This window comes from Opisthorchis viverrini, assembly GCF_000715545.1.
Source record: "Opisthorchis viverrini unplaced genomic scaffold opera_v5_296, whole genome shotgun sequence".
NCBI lineage: Eukaryota > Metazoa > Platyhelminthes > Trematoda > Opisthorchiida > Opisthorchiidae > Opisthorchis > Opisthorchis viverrini.
Genome location: NW_008751953.1, coordinates 115476 through 129019, shown reverse-complemented (window position 1 = coordinate 129019; position 13544 = coordinate 115476). Strand labels below are relative to the sequence as shown.

General features: G+C 44.4%; 1 protein-coding gene across 1 annotated transcript; it reads right to left on the bottom strand.

Moving 5' to 3' along the window:
• Nucleotides 1-261: 261 nt before the first annotated feature.
• Nucleotides 262-12997, bottom strand: T265_09671 (hypothetical protein; the record flags this gene model as incomplete). Its single annotated transcript, XM_009175822.1, has 7 exons — nt 262-713; nt 816-955; nt 4482-4684; nt 5896-6023; nt 7654-7800; nt 8389-8550; nt 12791-12997. The coding sequence occupies 7 exons, from the start codon at nt 12960-12962 to the stop codon at nt 571-573; spliced, it is 1095 nt and encodes a 364-aa protein (XP_009174086.1).
• Nucleotides 12998-13544: the final 547 nt, after the last annotated feature.

Below are 13544 nucleotides of genomic sequence, written 5' to 3'. Positions count from 1 at the left end.
CGATATTTTGATGAAGCGTCGCCGCTTTTTTGGGCTGATATCTCTCGCAGGACTAAAAATTCAAAGTATCCATTCACCTATAGATCATTTTTGTCAAGCCGTCGTTTGACGGGTGAACTTGAATGCTCCTTGAGCCCAACCGTATGAGTCAGAAGCAGTCAAAAGCACCTAACTCACTATTACCTGATGAGTACCCCGAAGTTTTCATCAACGAGCGTCATTAAACTAGGGTACAATGCCCTTTTAATCGAAAAGAACAAGGCTGTGTTGAACATAAAAATGATGCTTTTTTCTACGTAAGCGATGCGATGGACAGAGTAGTTTTCGGTACAAAAAATAGATGAAAGCACACATGACACAACTAACTACCGGTAACCTGGTTACCAAAATCCTGCTGCATTGTGAAATGATTTCGCTAGTCAATGACAAGTTAATAGCACGAGTTCTAAAGAAATTTTTCAGAATGAGTAAAAAACAATGTCCATGGGCGAACCGGGAAACCATAGTTGTGAACACAATTGGCATGACCCTGACGGAAAGCAACTGAACCTCGCTTATCCCGCAGCACAATCACAGGCACGTTGTTTCAACCAGGATTCGAGTCACACAGTAAGGATCACAATTCGCAGACGGGCGACGGTCCTCAAGATAACCGCAGCCGTCCTCGGCAACTTGACGTGGGATTCGGATGCTGCTGCCTCGATTGGCCACACCTGGAGAGGAGAGAGAAAATACCAGGTTTTGTCAAAAATCTGTCAGGCAGGGTAGCTCGTCGATCACCACACTGTATTCGCAAATACCTCTTGATTACTTACCGGAAGAAAAACCATAGATACTACTGGTTTCGTGTTGACCAGTCAGCCGGCGACTGTTGTCCGCCCCACCTTTGGGATCGTAAACTTGAATGTGTTCCATGTGACGGAGTGCGAGTTTGGTGACAGCCTCTTCAATCGCCCTATATGGAGGCAAATTAAATTTAGTAATGATAACTGTAATAGTAGTAGTAATGGTCAGATGCTACATCCATCGAGGATAATATAAAATGTGTGAAGTTGACCGGTTTGGTCAGCAGTTTAAAAGAAAACTGCTAACTGATCAGCAACTATCACAAACCAGAGATCCACCTTGGTTCCAGGTGGGTCTCTCGAAAAAAAACAAAATAGTTTGCAAATTAGTGTATTTCACCAGTTTTGTGCAATTTAGTTTCAAGTAGAACATAAGATTCACGGAAACCCGGGGACTGCGCCTACCTGATGAGCCACAAGAAGGGCGACACCGGTCATGGGATGTCGAAGAGTTTTCAGCAACCTTATGAGTAGCACATTACAAAGATATACATGTATCGCGATATCTCGAATATCGTAGCGACTGAAACATGAGGCGGCCTGGTGCAGCACACTCAGTTGCCTGAGAACATCACAAACGAGAGATTCAGCTGGGTTCCAGGTGAGTCTCTCGAAAAAAAAATTAGTTTGCAAACGAGTGTATATTCGCTGGTCACATCCTCTTTGCTAATCGACCTCTGAAGTGCGAACCCAGCCCAGGTGACAAAAGTCATTGAGGATCGAAAGGCACTTCAATTCACGTCGGATAACTGCGACTAGTGTGGCCAAAAATCTACACAGGCCCATTGCTATTCGTGCACAGATTAAAGCAGGTTGCACGTTTCTAGGGGACTCGAACAGTTACCCGATCGGTTACTTCTTTTGGCTACCTCATAAAAAAACCTTTCACAAACTAATTACGCCAGATAAACTGGACTTTCGAAATAACGTCACTGGACCATGTGCACCATGTAGTTCAATTGATCGTCCTAACGCGGTTTATTATACACACTTTCTGGTGGTGCTTCCCAACTGATCTTTTATCTATGATCATATCGTGGTACCTAACAGACAAACCGAAAAGTGTACCAATCTACCCTGCTGAGAGTGAAAATTGCTTCCAGAAATATACAGAGCAGTTATGTGACTTGAGCTCAAATGTGTTCAACACCGATGCTTCGCTGCCGTACAACCATGACTTATTTGAAATTCTTATTGTGAAGAAAAGAATAACGACGAATGGGAAACGGTCTTAGTGCTGGCTTACTATAGTCATTCCAAGATGCCTACACCTCCAAATACTCGTTCGGGCAATCTGATTAGAAACTGACAACAAGATCGCCACCGACATCGGTTGGCAGTCATATCTTGCAGCGTCTCCGACCAGGCGCAATGAGGATAACGCGGTCCCCATCCTGGAAGGCGAGTACCATCAACAGCACCCAAACGTTTCGCTATTTCTTTCGTACACCTCTGCAAGGTCAAGGGTTGGAAGCCTCTCTACTTTCGCCACTTTGAATTGGGCATAAAAAACAGCACTCTCTTCAGCAAACGATGGTTAGGCATACACAACACATGCCCCAACCAACGCAACTTCTGGTGCTGGACACATTCTTCTATGGAAGTACCCGTTGCACAACCGAAAACGCGCTTTCTAACTGTCTCGTTACGGATACGCCGACACCAGCCCACACGAGCTACGGTACTGAGATAACGATTGTCGAACATCTGAAGACCTATGGTGCACTAATGAGAGCCTGGGAGTTAACAAGCATTAGAGGGAATGGTACGGGCTCTACAACAATGAAGTGGGTGAAAATTCCAAACAACCTACACAACCAGAAGAGATCAGGTGTTCTACTCGTAATTAGTGATGTTAGTATAGTTCTTATCTATATATCTGTTCTTTATGTGACATCTAACCGAAATTTCTTCAGTACAAGTGCAAATCCATAACAAGAGATGACCTCGACGTTATATCCTCCCTATCCAAGATGTCGCGCCACAAGTCGTGTTCTTCTGGCTGATTAGTTGCGGTCGTAAAAGTCCCTCCATCAATCAATGACCTTGAAACCACACTTCATACTGAGTGACTATGATGTGAATTCTACTCAGCCCCCGACTTGTTTCCATTCTTGAGGACATCTTTGTAGAATAATACCCACATTCCACACGATTGACAAAAACGTAATGTGGCTATGCAGTTAAGAGGATATGAAGATAGGATGGTTTAACCAATGAAAAAATGTTAAACTCTTATCCATCATCCTTTCGTGAATGTTACGAGGCATGTAGTAAGTGGAACTGGATCAGCAACAAACTACAGTTAAATCTACGATGAACACTCACGTGCCCCTGTCAGTATCACGTGAATCTGGTGTGATTGCGATAGGCCCCGTGTTCGAAGATGCGTCCGTTGACTTTGTGATGCTTGTTTTCACGTGACCGATAGCCCATTGGTGGGTTTAGGCACGTGCAAGCTATTTCCCTCATCTGCCACCTAAACATGTCTCGTTATCCGAACTAGAACACTAACTGAAGCAAACGAAAAACAGGCTGTGACCGTGAAATAGTACAAACTCGATGGAGTTGATTGGCTAGATTAGATTGCACTACGAATGAGAAGTAAACAAATCAATCCGTCACACAATGTAAGGACGCACCATGTTTGTGTCTACCAAATCGGACTCTCTGGTCTATTATTTATTTCACTCAAATGTCAGAGAGATTTCTGAGCTATGTTCGCGTTGCATGGACGGCTGGTGATTCGAATGAGCAGCCCATTCAAACGGGGCATCTGACTGAGACACAACGGACAACGCAAGGGGGTGAAAGTTTCCGAGTATAAGTGAACAAATGGTGAAAGAAATAAAAACCAAGGAGGTAAAGTAGTGAAGCATGTCAACCAGTTAGTCTCGCAGTTGTAATACACCTGGATAAATTAACACCCAGGTGATTACTGATGGGAGCGGTTCTAACCAGTCGCTTCAGGTGGAAGACCTGGCCTAAGAACAACATGCGTCCATTTACGATTGGTTTTTCTGTCTAGAAGATGGCAACTGAATGTGCTGCACCAGGCCGCCTTATGTTCCAGTCACTACAATATTTGGGATATCGCGATACATATATATTTTTGTAATGCATTACTTATAAGGTTGCTGAAAACTCCTCGACTGCCCACGACCGGTTTCGCTCATCAAGTCCCCGAGTTTTCGTCAACCTTATGTTCTACTTGATGAGCCCCAAGAAGGGAGAAACCGGTCGTGGGCTGTCGAGGAGTTTTCAGCAACCTTATGAGTAGTGCATTGCAGAAATCACTAGAGGCTTCAGCTGAAATCCATTAATGGCTCTAGCCAGCTACCAGTCTAGAAAATCAGTTTAGTAATTTATTATTTTTTTAATTTGAGAAACCACATTTCAACATGTAAACTGCTCACGAATCCTGGAAGTAGTCTCTCATCATCTCTGAAAATATCTAACTTAGGAAGCGAGTTACCCCACCCCTCTCAGAGCTTTAATCAGTGGACCAACGAGATAAACGTACCAAAATGTGTCAGGAAGTGATTTTCTAAGCTTTGCTATTTGCCATCCCAAACCAATGTTGCTATCCGGAAGAATTTTCGGAAAAAAAACTGGGGACAAGCTGCGCAGACTCACTTCATGCCCGTCTCTTTAGAACGCATTGAGGCTGTGGAATAGTTTGTATGCGCCCCAGACCCATTCCAGTCACCGGGCATGGGCTTAGGATCAAAACTGATCACGACGCCAAAATCCTCGGCTACTCGGTGCAGGAGAAAACGCGCCATCCACAGATGGTCACCGGCTGCAACACCCACACATGGGCCGATTTGAAATTCCCACTGAACACAAGACGAGGTCATTGTTAAGCAAGGAAGATTTAATGTTTACCGCAAGCCACGCGTCTTAGCAACAATAGCAACAAGAAGCAGAGAAAACTAGGGAGACTTTCCTTGACTGGGTGGTGCTAACGATGAACTAACTGGTTTGGAACATGTACGATAAACACTGTGAGTGTACCATCTTTCATACAGGATTTCGAAGACTGACGAGGAACTATGGTGTTTCTCATTGCAATAGCAATATCAATCATTCGTCAATAACTGACGGAATACATCCACAGATGGAACGAGAATGTTCAGTTGTACAAAGAAATCCTTTTCGCTTCCTCATCATCATTACATAGGCAAATCTGAGCTAGTCAACATAACTCGCAACGAAATTATGCAATCTACTCTATAGAGTCCAGATGCTCTCCTGTCCCTAGTGAAGTCATACTACCGAAGAAACTCTGGCATATTACGGTTGTGGTTACAACCCTCTGAATGAATGTAGAGCAGATTTCGTTGACGCGGTCAGTTCTTGTCAGTTCCTTGAGTCAATGTGTCCATGATATTGACTTTACACAGAAGCGATTTATACTCTCGAGTCAAAGAATTATACAGCGAGTCCTGTGGTGGTCATAGAAAGGAGCGATGCGATCAATTATCATGTAAAGAAAGTGATCAGAGTTGAACCAGTTTCATACCATTTACAAACGTCCCAAGCAGCGAAACTTCCCTGTGACAAACAGCGAGTTGCTACGGGACACAATTCTGCGAATGTTCGAGAACCATACTCTTCGGTAAGCGATCCACACTTGAATGAGCTGGTAGTCAGACATTCGTCAAAACCAGAACCGTTTATCAAGTGGGAAGTCAGATCGCAACTAGACTGTGAAGCCTAGTTCTGAGCTACTTAGTATTTACCAAGTCATAGTTTACGTTAGCTGATTTTTGTGGGCGCACAAGCACTTGAAGAGCTTTGGCCCAGTTACTACTGTGACCTCACCTACGGGATTACCAACAGTGTGCGTTTCTTATCCTCTTTCCAACGAGGTGAAAACTAGTTGTCAGGTTGCCAAAACATGAGGTAAATAAAGGCATAGGTCGGACGAACGAGGAGCAAATAAAACAAACGAGTAATTTCGAAGAACAGGCAGTGCGCCATGCCACAACAGTAGCATAATCAACTAACAACACAAGCACACCCGAATCATGTCTGAATAGGTTACCTGTGAGGGCATGACCTCCCCATTAGTACCACAAATTTCCACTCCGGCATAGAGACAAGCGCGATAGTGTGCTTCCAGTACGTCTCGCCCCAGTGCCTTGCCAGCTCCAACAGAGCAATAGTAGGGCCCTGCGACGGGAAAACGAATCATCAACCTAATCATCATGGACAGGAATACAACATGCAAACGTGGATTACCATCAACCGCTCACCTTAATTCAGGCTTACAAGCACATCCAAAACAGATTACCCCTAACTTCAAGCTTGTCCGGTTGTATTTTGGCCACCGAACAAAACGTTTGCCAAACTCGTCAAACAGAACAACAATCGATAGGTGCTAAAACATTTCATCACAATCATCTGTTCACCTCACTGGTAAGCACAGCCTAAGAAAGATGACTAATCGAGGTTTTGGACCTTGAACATAAATGAATCGTAGCTCTTTTGTTGAAATTTCATTCGTTTTACCACAACAAAGTTGTGACGCGAGCGCGCGCGCGCAGCTTGTCACGTGATTTTCGACTTTGAATTGACTATTGCTTCTAATCACTCGGTCGGTCACGTGCTGCCCGATACGCTTGGAGCTGTCACAAGACCAGAAGCCCGACTACCTTTAGCTTCCTGTAACTAACACGGCATCAGCAAGTGTTGTTTACCGTGCTCTACACAATTGTTGAAACACACTCATTTGTCGAAATATTGGTTGCTCGGGAGCGCTAATTGGTCGTAGATCAGGTTGACTGTTAACCTGGCTGCCGAGTTTTACATTTGCGTCCGGACACTTTATCATCAATCGAGAGATTATCCTCGGTGCGTGGTTAATTGAGCGCAGTCACGAATCGTGGGAACATCATCACCATGCACCGACAGTGTCCACGATGATTGGTGACGAAACGTCTGCAAACAAACCGCCAAGCTGGGCGAACAGGCCAACAACTAGCTGGCCTACAACTAACACTCATATGCAGGCGAAAGGTTTGCCCGCGCATGAGGACAGATGGAGTACACGCTTGTGCTATTCTTCAATTTGGGGACTAAGTGTTGCTGATGAGCCCCAAGAAGGGCAAAACCAGTCGTGGGCTTTCCTAGGGTTTTCAGCAGCCTTATGAGTAGTGTGTTTCACCAAGTAAGTAGACTGCAATATCTCGAATATCGTACCAAATGAAATGAGAAACGGACTTTGTGTTGCACAATAGCATAAATAAGATATTCAACTGACATTCAGTCGAGTCTCTTGTTAACACTAACTCAAATGAGTATATTCCGCGTTTTGTAAATATCGATTTCGCACTCTAGATGCTTAACAGCGGTCAGTTTCTATGTTAAAGAGAGAACATGAACCGTGCTACACACACGGGTAAAGTTGATAGTTTTTGGTGAAAGTAAGCAGGGAAACAGTGGACAATCATTTCGTCCCGCCTGACACTTGTTAGCCCTGAGACTCGAACTATGTACGGATGAGCCAGCATGAGAAGCCTTGAGAAAATTGTTTAACCCTTCAACTGTTTGTTAAAGCAGTTCTACCAGTTAGAAATCAGAGCCAAACAACGTGAAAAAACACACTCAATATTCCTAGATAAAAGGCAAACTGACGCATCAGTAGCGATCACCTGATCATCGCCACCAGTCTTGCACTCAGATGTTTAATGCGTACAAAAGATGAGTTAACTTTCCCCACATAAAGTCTTTCTGAATGACACTAGACACACAAAGAACGGCATTTTTTGAAAGCTTGATGAGCTTGTCACGTTTTACTCACCTTGTGGCTGAGGAAAACCGTTCTTTGGCCATTGTAGTGGGTAGCTGTCGGTATCCATCATAGCATATTCTTGTTCGATGCCAAACCACGGTTCAAATTCTTTGGCTTTCTCCATGACGATATTGCATAAATGTCGGTGGTTGGTGGCTGAAATATTGAATGAATAGATTATAGGCCACTACTAATAAAAAACGACGCTACTGCGACATGCCAGTTGTCTGGAACAGCACGACATACTCTGGAAACTAACCTAAATACCCTTTAGATTTCTTCTAACAGCGTTCAATTCCATTAATCGGGAGAGGTGTCGACCGGTCCGATGAACCTAATCGGGCTGATTGTGTTGTATCCCGTGGCTAGCGATCGACCGAAATACATGACAGATGTATGGTTTCCCTAGGAAACCACCAATAAAAGGAATTCGATTCAGTCTACTGAATGAAGCTTAGTGTCTCGTCAGGTTCGATGTCTCCATCAGGCGTAAACCAATAGAATATTTTAAACCGCAGTGGTGGAATCGCTGGGAAATTTCACCAGCTTAATTAAGATGCCCTAAGCAAACGTCGATTTGCGTGATTCAGAACGGTCTGTCCCAAGTGTTTACGTCCTGCCTCTGTAAACAATCTAAATTGTTCTGTCTAGAGAAGCTGCCCAAAGGATGAATGACACTGGTTCACATTAAAATTAAACAACATTGTACGAGCATGATGAAAGATAATAGCATAAAAGCCGTACCGTGTGGCTGCATATCGTAGGTGAAGGTTTCGCACAAAACCAGTTTGTTTTTGCCGCCCCGAAACGGATCCCGAAATAGGGCACATGGCTTCAGATAGACATCGGAATTTGAACCTTCGGCTTGTCCTGTACTGCTTCCGTCAAAGTTCCACCATCGACAATCTGGTAGGATGAGTGGAAGACAAGGAATGTCACGCAGTAGACTAGTGAAACGAGTTATTCGGGAAATAGTTCTATTCCTCATCCTGGTGAGCAAGGAGTTCTCGACGCATAGAGCCAGGCACCAAGGAAATTTCACGTCATATTGACCCTTTCTGATCACTAGGTGAAATAATCGACACGTGCGAATTTGCCGGAAGTATGCATACATTTTACCAAAATCATTATCATCATCATTCTCAACTGTAATAACCGCGTACTGGTCGTACATGGTTGTAGCTGCCACAGTTTCGTTCACCGATGATTCGGGGAGGTGGGGTAGGTAGCTGCGCATTAGAGGCGGGAGCTGATAAATCAGTGTGTAAATATTGTAGGTGGACTGTAAAGTTGGGAGGGGTTGGGAGGGGAGCTATGCATTGAAGGCAACAGCTTGGATGCATGAGCGCCAAACTGAAGTCACTTAACCCATAAAATACACTCATTTGCACAGAAATTTGGTTTTGCGAGAGACTCAGATGGAACCCAGCTAAGTCTCTCGTTTGTGATGTATCCAGGCAACTGAATGTGCTGCACCAGTGTATTTCGGGAATTTCGTGCAATTTGATTTCAAGTAGAACATAAGATCGACGGAAACTCGGGGACTGCGCTTGCATGATGAGTCTCAAGAAGTGGGAAACCAGCCGTGGGTTGTCGAAGAATTTTCAGCAACCTTATGAGTAGTGTGCCACCTAACCCTTTGCGTGCTTAACTGTCTGTCGTGTGTTATTGCCGTCTCCAAACCGAATCACTTTCTTACAAACATTCCCAACTCTATAACCATCTCCGGATTTGACAAACAAGCTGTAATGAGAAACCGACAACCAGATACGATAATTGTCTCCAGTATCCACTAAGACTATTGTGCTAACCCAAATAGTTTTGCTTAGGTTCTCATCTATTCCATCCTCTCCCCTATTCGTCTACCGTAACAAAGCGATTTTGTGTAAAGTGCCCTATTGTTGTTGTTCAGTATACATAATCCATATGATTATTCTTTACACCTAATAGTTCAGCATTAATAAACAAACATGAAACACCGTAGCCGAGTAAATTCACCCTCACCGCACGCACCCACCCACCCCCTTTGTGTATACGTGGGTGAATCGGATACTCGCACGAGAATCCGGATCAATAGATCGTGAGACAAAGCTATTTTTATAACCAATACGTCTCCGCTCGTTTAGTTTATTGCATGCACTTTTCGATCGTTGTTTACAAGGTTGGACACATGCCGCTTAGCTGCACAAAATCACAGGAACCCATAACTTCAAGCATACTGTGGTTTTGTTTATTTACGTTTGCATGTTTGGCGAAACGGCCGTTTTAATCGCAGGAATAGACTGTCAGTATGGTGCGAAGTCTGTCTGGAACTCGGTCGCCTCCTACCATTCCGATAAGTACTCTACCCATCAACAGCCCAGTTTGGCGCTATGGTTCCCATCGCCCACTTGAATATCATCCACTGGACTTCCAAAAAGGAGCGCTATTGTTCTTTTGAGAGGAAACCGCTATAAACTGGCTACAACATTCTTGACGAAAATGAAACCTTGGGATCTATGTCAACAATTTTCGTTCTTTGGTACGAAGTAGAATGAAACAGGTACCTCGAAACTACGGTTTGGTACTCAAGATACGGGACAGTGAATCCCGACTAGTTACTGTACTCCTTAGATGCTAATGTTGACAAGGTGTGGTCTAATGATACTATTTATGTGGGGCTTCGGTAATGTACAGGGGCACGCCAGTGGGACAGTCACACTTTCATAATGACTGAGGTTAAAATATGAGATTTTGAGATCAGGGCATCGGCGATGGACTTCCAAAATTTCTTGCATCTATTATCTTAAAAAACCATGGCTATCTAAAAGGATTGTTCAAAGCCATGAAGAGAGTGTCGTTACGATGGCACCAGCTGATCGATTTCAGACAGATGTTGCCTTACTCTTACTAACTCGTATGACACTCTGATAACCTAAAGGGCTGCAACAGGATCACACGGTTTTCCAAGACACGGCTGCACATAGAAGCACTTATTCATGAGGTCACTGAATTTGTGTAAGTAGCCTTTCGCACCTTCTTGGCAAGCATCATGATATTCCAGGAACTTTGCATGTGGGTGCAAATACAGCAGGACCACCGGTTAAGTATGGTTCATAGTTTGACTCTGTTTTGACCGGGAGTGCCACCATTATTAGTGTTAATACTACTGATACTGATTAGTAGTAGTAATAATAACCACCCAGTGCCAACCCCTGAAGTTTACCACCACTCCATCGAGTAAGAACGAAGTAGTTTGCGAGACCTAATCATATGGCTGTTCAGTCATTCGTGGACGAACGATAAAGCGTTCACTGGCGGGTTTGAGCTTTGTCAGATGTGCACAGCTGATAATTAAAATAGGGAGGAAACAGTTGTACAATGCTTCTCATCTTTCCAGTAGAGATAGGCTCCACTGATAGTACGAAATCTCAGTTGGGAACCCCTTCACAATGCCGTCAAAATAGCTTGTAATAATACGGTTTCCATTCTCTGGCTCCGAGTGGAGGGCTGTCTGCAGCTGTTTTCGACTCTCGATCTTCTCAAAGCTGCATTCTCAGTTTCAACTCTCAGTCAGATCGGGTGGACCAAATACGATTCAGTCAACTGGTAATAATCGTTCAGCTGTAACACCCCTTCGGTACCTATCTGCCATGTTATCCGAAGGAAGTACGAAGGCTGGGATACTGTCAGGTTACCCAAGCTTAGGCAGTGGAAGTCGGGATGCAGAGGTCGGGTTAGAACCACGGATCTTTCGGTCAGCAAATTTGCGCTCAAACTACTGAGCCATCTCGTACAGACAGTGTTCTATACTGACTGAACCCAGACTAAAATGTCGGCCCAAGGGTTGCGAAACACCTCTAGCCACTTGGAAGGCATTCGACCCAAAGCAGACGAATTTAGTTTTCGACCAAACGCCACTCTGTGTGTATCTCCCATACCACACAGGCTAAGGATGAAGAGAAGCAGAGCACAGTGCAATTCAAATGAAGTAATTTTGAAGACGGCTGAAAGTTCTTCAGAATTGAAGCAGCCACGGTCAGCTTCGAATGAACAGAAATTGTACAGTGCAAATCAAACAGTACACTTGGGTACATCCATGGTCATTAAAGTGTTGGAAATACGACGCGGAGATTGTGGGGGCTGTACTTCAAGAACCAAAATTGTTCTCTTCGCTGAGCTAAGCGATTTGCTCCAAAATTTCCCTTACCAGTTCGTAGTCATTTAGCGGCACGTCGTAACTGAATCACAAACGAGATTCAACTGGGATTCAGCTAAGTTTCGTGTTAAAACCAACTCAACTGGATAGATAAAATTTGCTTGATCCAAACGTGAGGTGACAAATACTCGAAATTGAAGCTTGCGCCTGCGAAACTCTGGTCTGCATTGCCATCGAAATCTCACTGAAAGGAACTTGAGAACCACCGCTTAGACTGTCTCACATAACTCCTATGACCAGAATGAGCTAACCTGTTCACATAATCGGATCATAAATCACTTAAAGTTTGGATGAGATTGTGTTGAGTGCACCGATAAAGTAAGGCAGTTTTACCGAAGCACACTCATTTGCAAACCAATTTGATTTTGACAGGGGACTCAACAGGAACCCAGCTTATTCTCTCATTTTCAAGTAGAACACAAGGTTGATGGAAACTAGACGACTGCGCCTACCTGAAGAGCCCCTAGAAGGGCGAGACCGGTCCTGGACTGTCGGAGAATTTTCAGCAACCCTATGAGTAATGTATTGCGTCTACACATGTATCGCGCTATCTTCAATATCGTACCAACTGAAACATGATGCGACCTTTTTGCAGCATATTCAGTCCCTCAACATTCTAAACGATGAGATTCAGCTGGGTTCCAGGTGAATCTCCCGTCAAATGAGTGTATTCCGATAATCTCGTACAATTCGGGTTCGACTAGGACGTGAAGTTGATGTAAACTCGGGAACTGCGCCTACCTGATGGGCCCCAAGAAGGGCGAAATCGGTCGTGGGTTGTCGAAGAGCTTTCAGCAACCCCATGAGTAATGCATTACGTTTAGACGTAATGCATTTTTACGTGCATAATATGGCAGGTCAGTTCAACAGTAATACCTCTCCTTAGTGAGGACCACGTGTACGCAAAGTTCGGCTTACATACTACCATACGGTACAGGGATCACTCACCTTCAGGAGTCATTGGCTCCTGATCCACAGTCATCGTTTTACAGCGCAAATTCTCGCCTGTCCCATCGATCCAAATATACATCAACTGAATTTTGTCTTCAGGTTGCGGCAGGCTATAGTATCTCGCTAGAAGCGTTTTGCTGTCCGCCGGACTGTTGGTAGCTAGCGCCATTTTGGTGGAGTACGGTGCGGAGTCGCGTTCACGGCCTTAAATAACACTCGGTGTGATAGCAAAGCCAGTTCGGATGCGCGGTTTGCACGCGCACAAACTGACCAATAGGAATGAAGGTCGTTCCTCACAAGGTTGTTTTCGCCCATCGGCTATTGCATGCTCTCTTCGCGTGATCGGCTTTGTCTCATGTTGGGAACGGTTATTTGCGCCTGATGGTCACGTGGACTTGGTTGTTTTTCACAAGGTTATGTCACGGTTTCCGTAAGCTAGGACGTAGCCTAACGCTTCTGATTATTCGGTATCATGACGACTGACGTCCTGGTCAACACATGACTGATCAGTCAGTGTACAGCAAGCGTGACGCAAAAGTGAAAATCTACGTTCTGGGGTAAAACAGTTACAGTTTGCAGCATTTCTTGACAAACCCTTGATAATTCGTCCGCTCAGCTGAAGTACAAGTAGACCCCCTGGGTAGTGTGTTTACAATGATAATGAGACTGACTGCGTTGATTGAGTGCAGCAATGAAATACGAACAGTGATGGATGGACACGTTCTCGAATTTTCAGTAAATACTGACAACT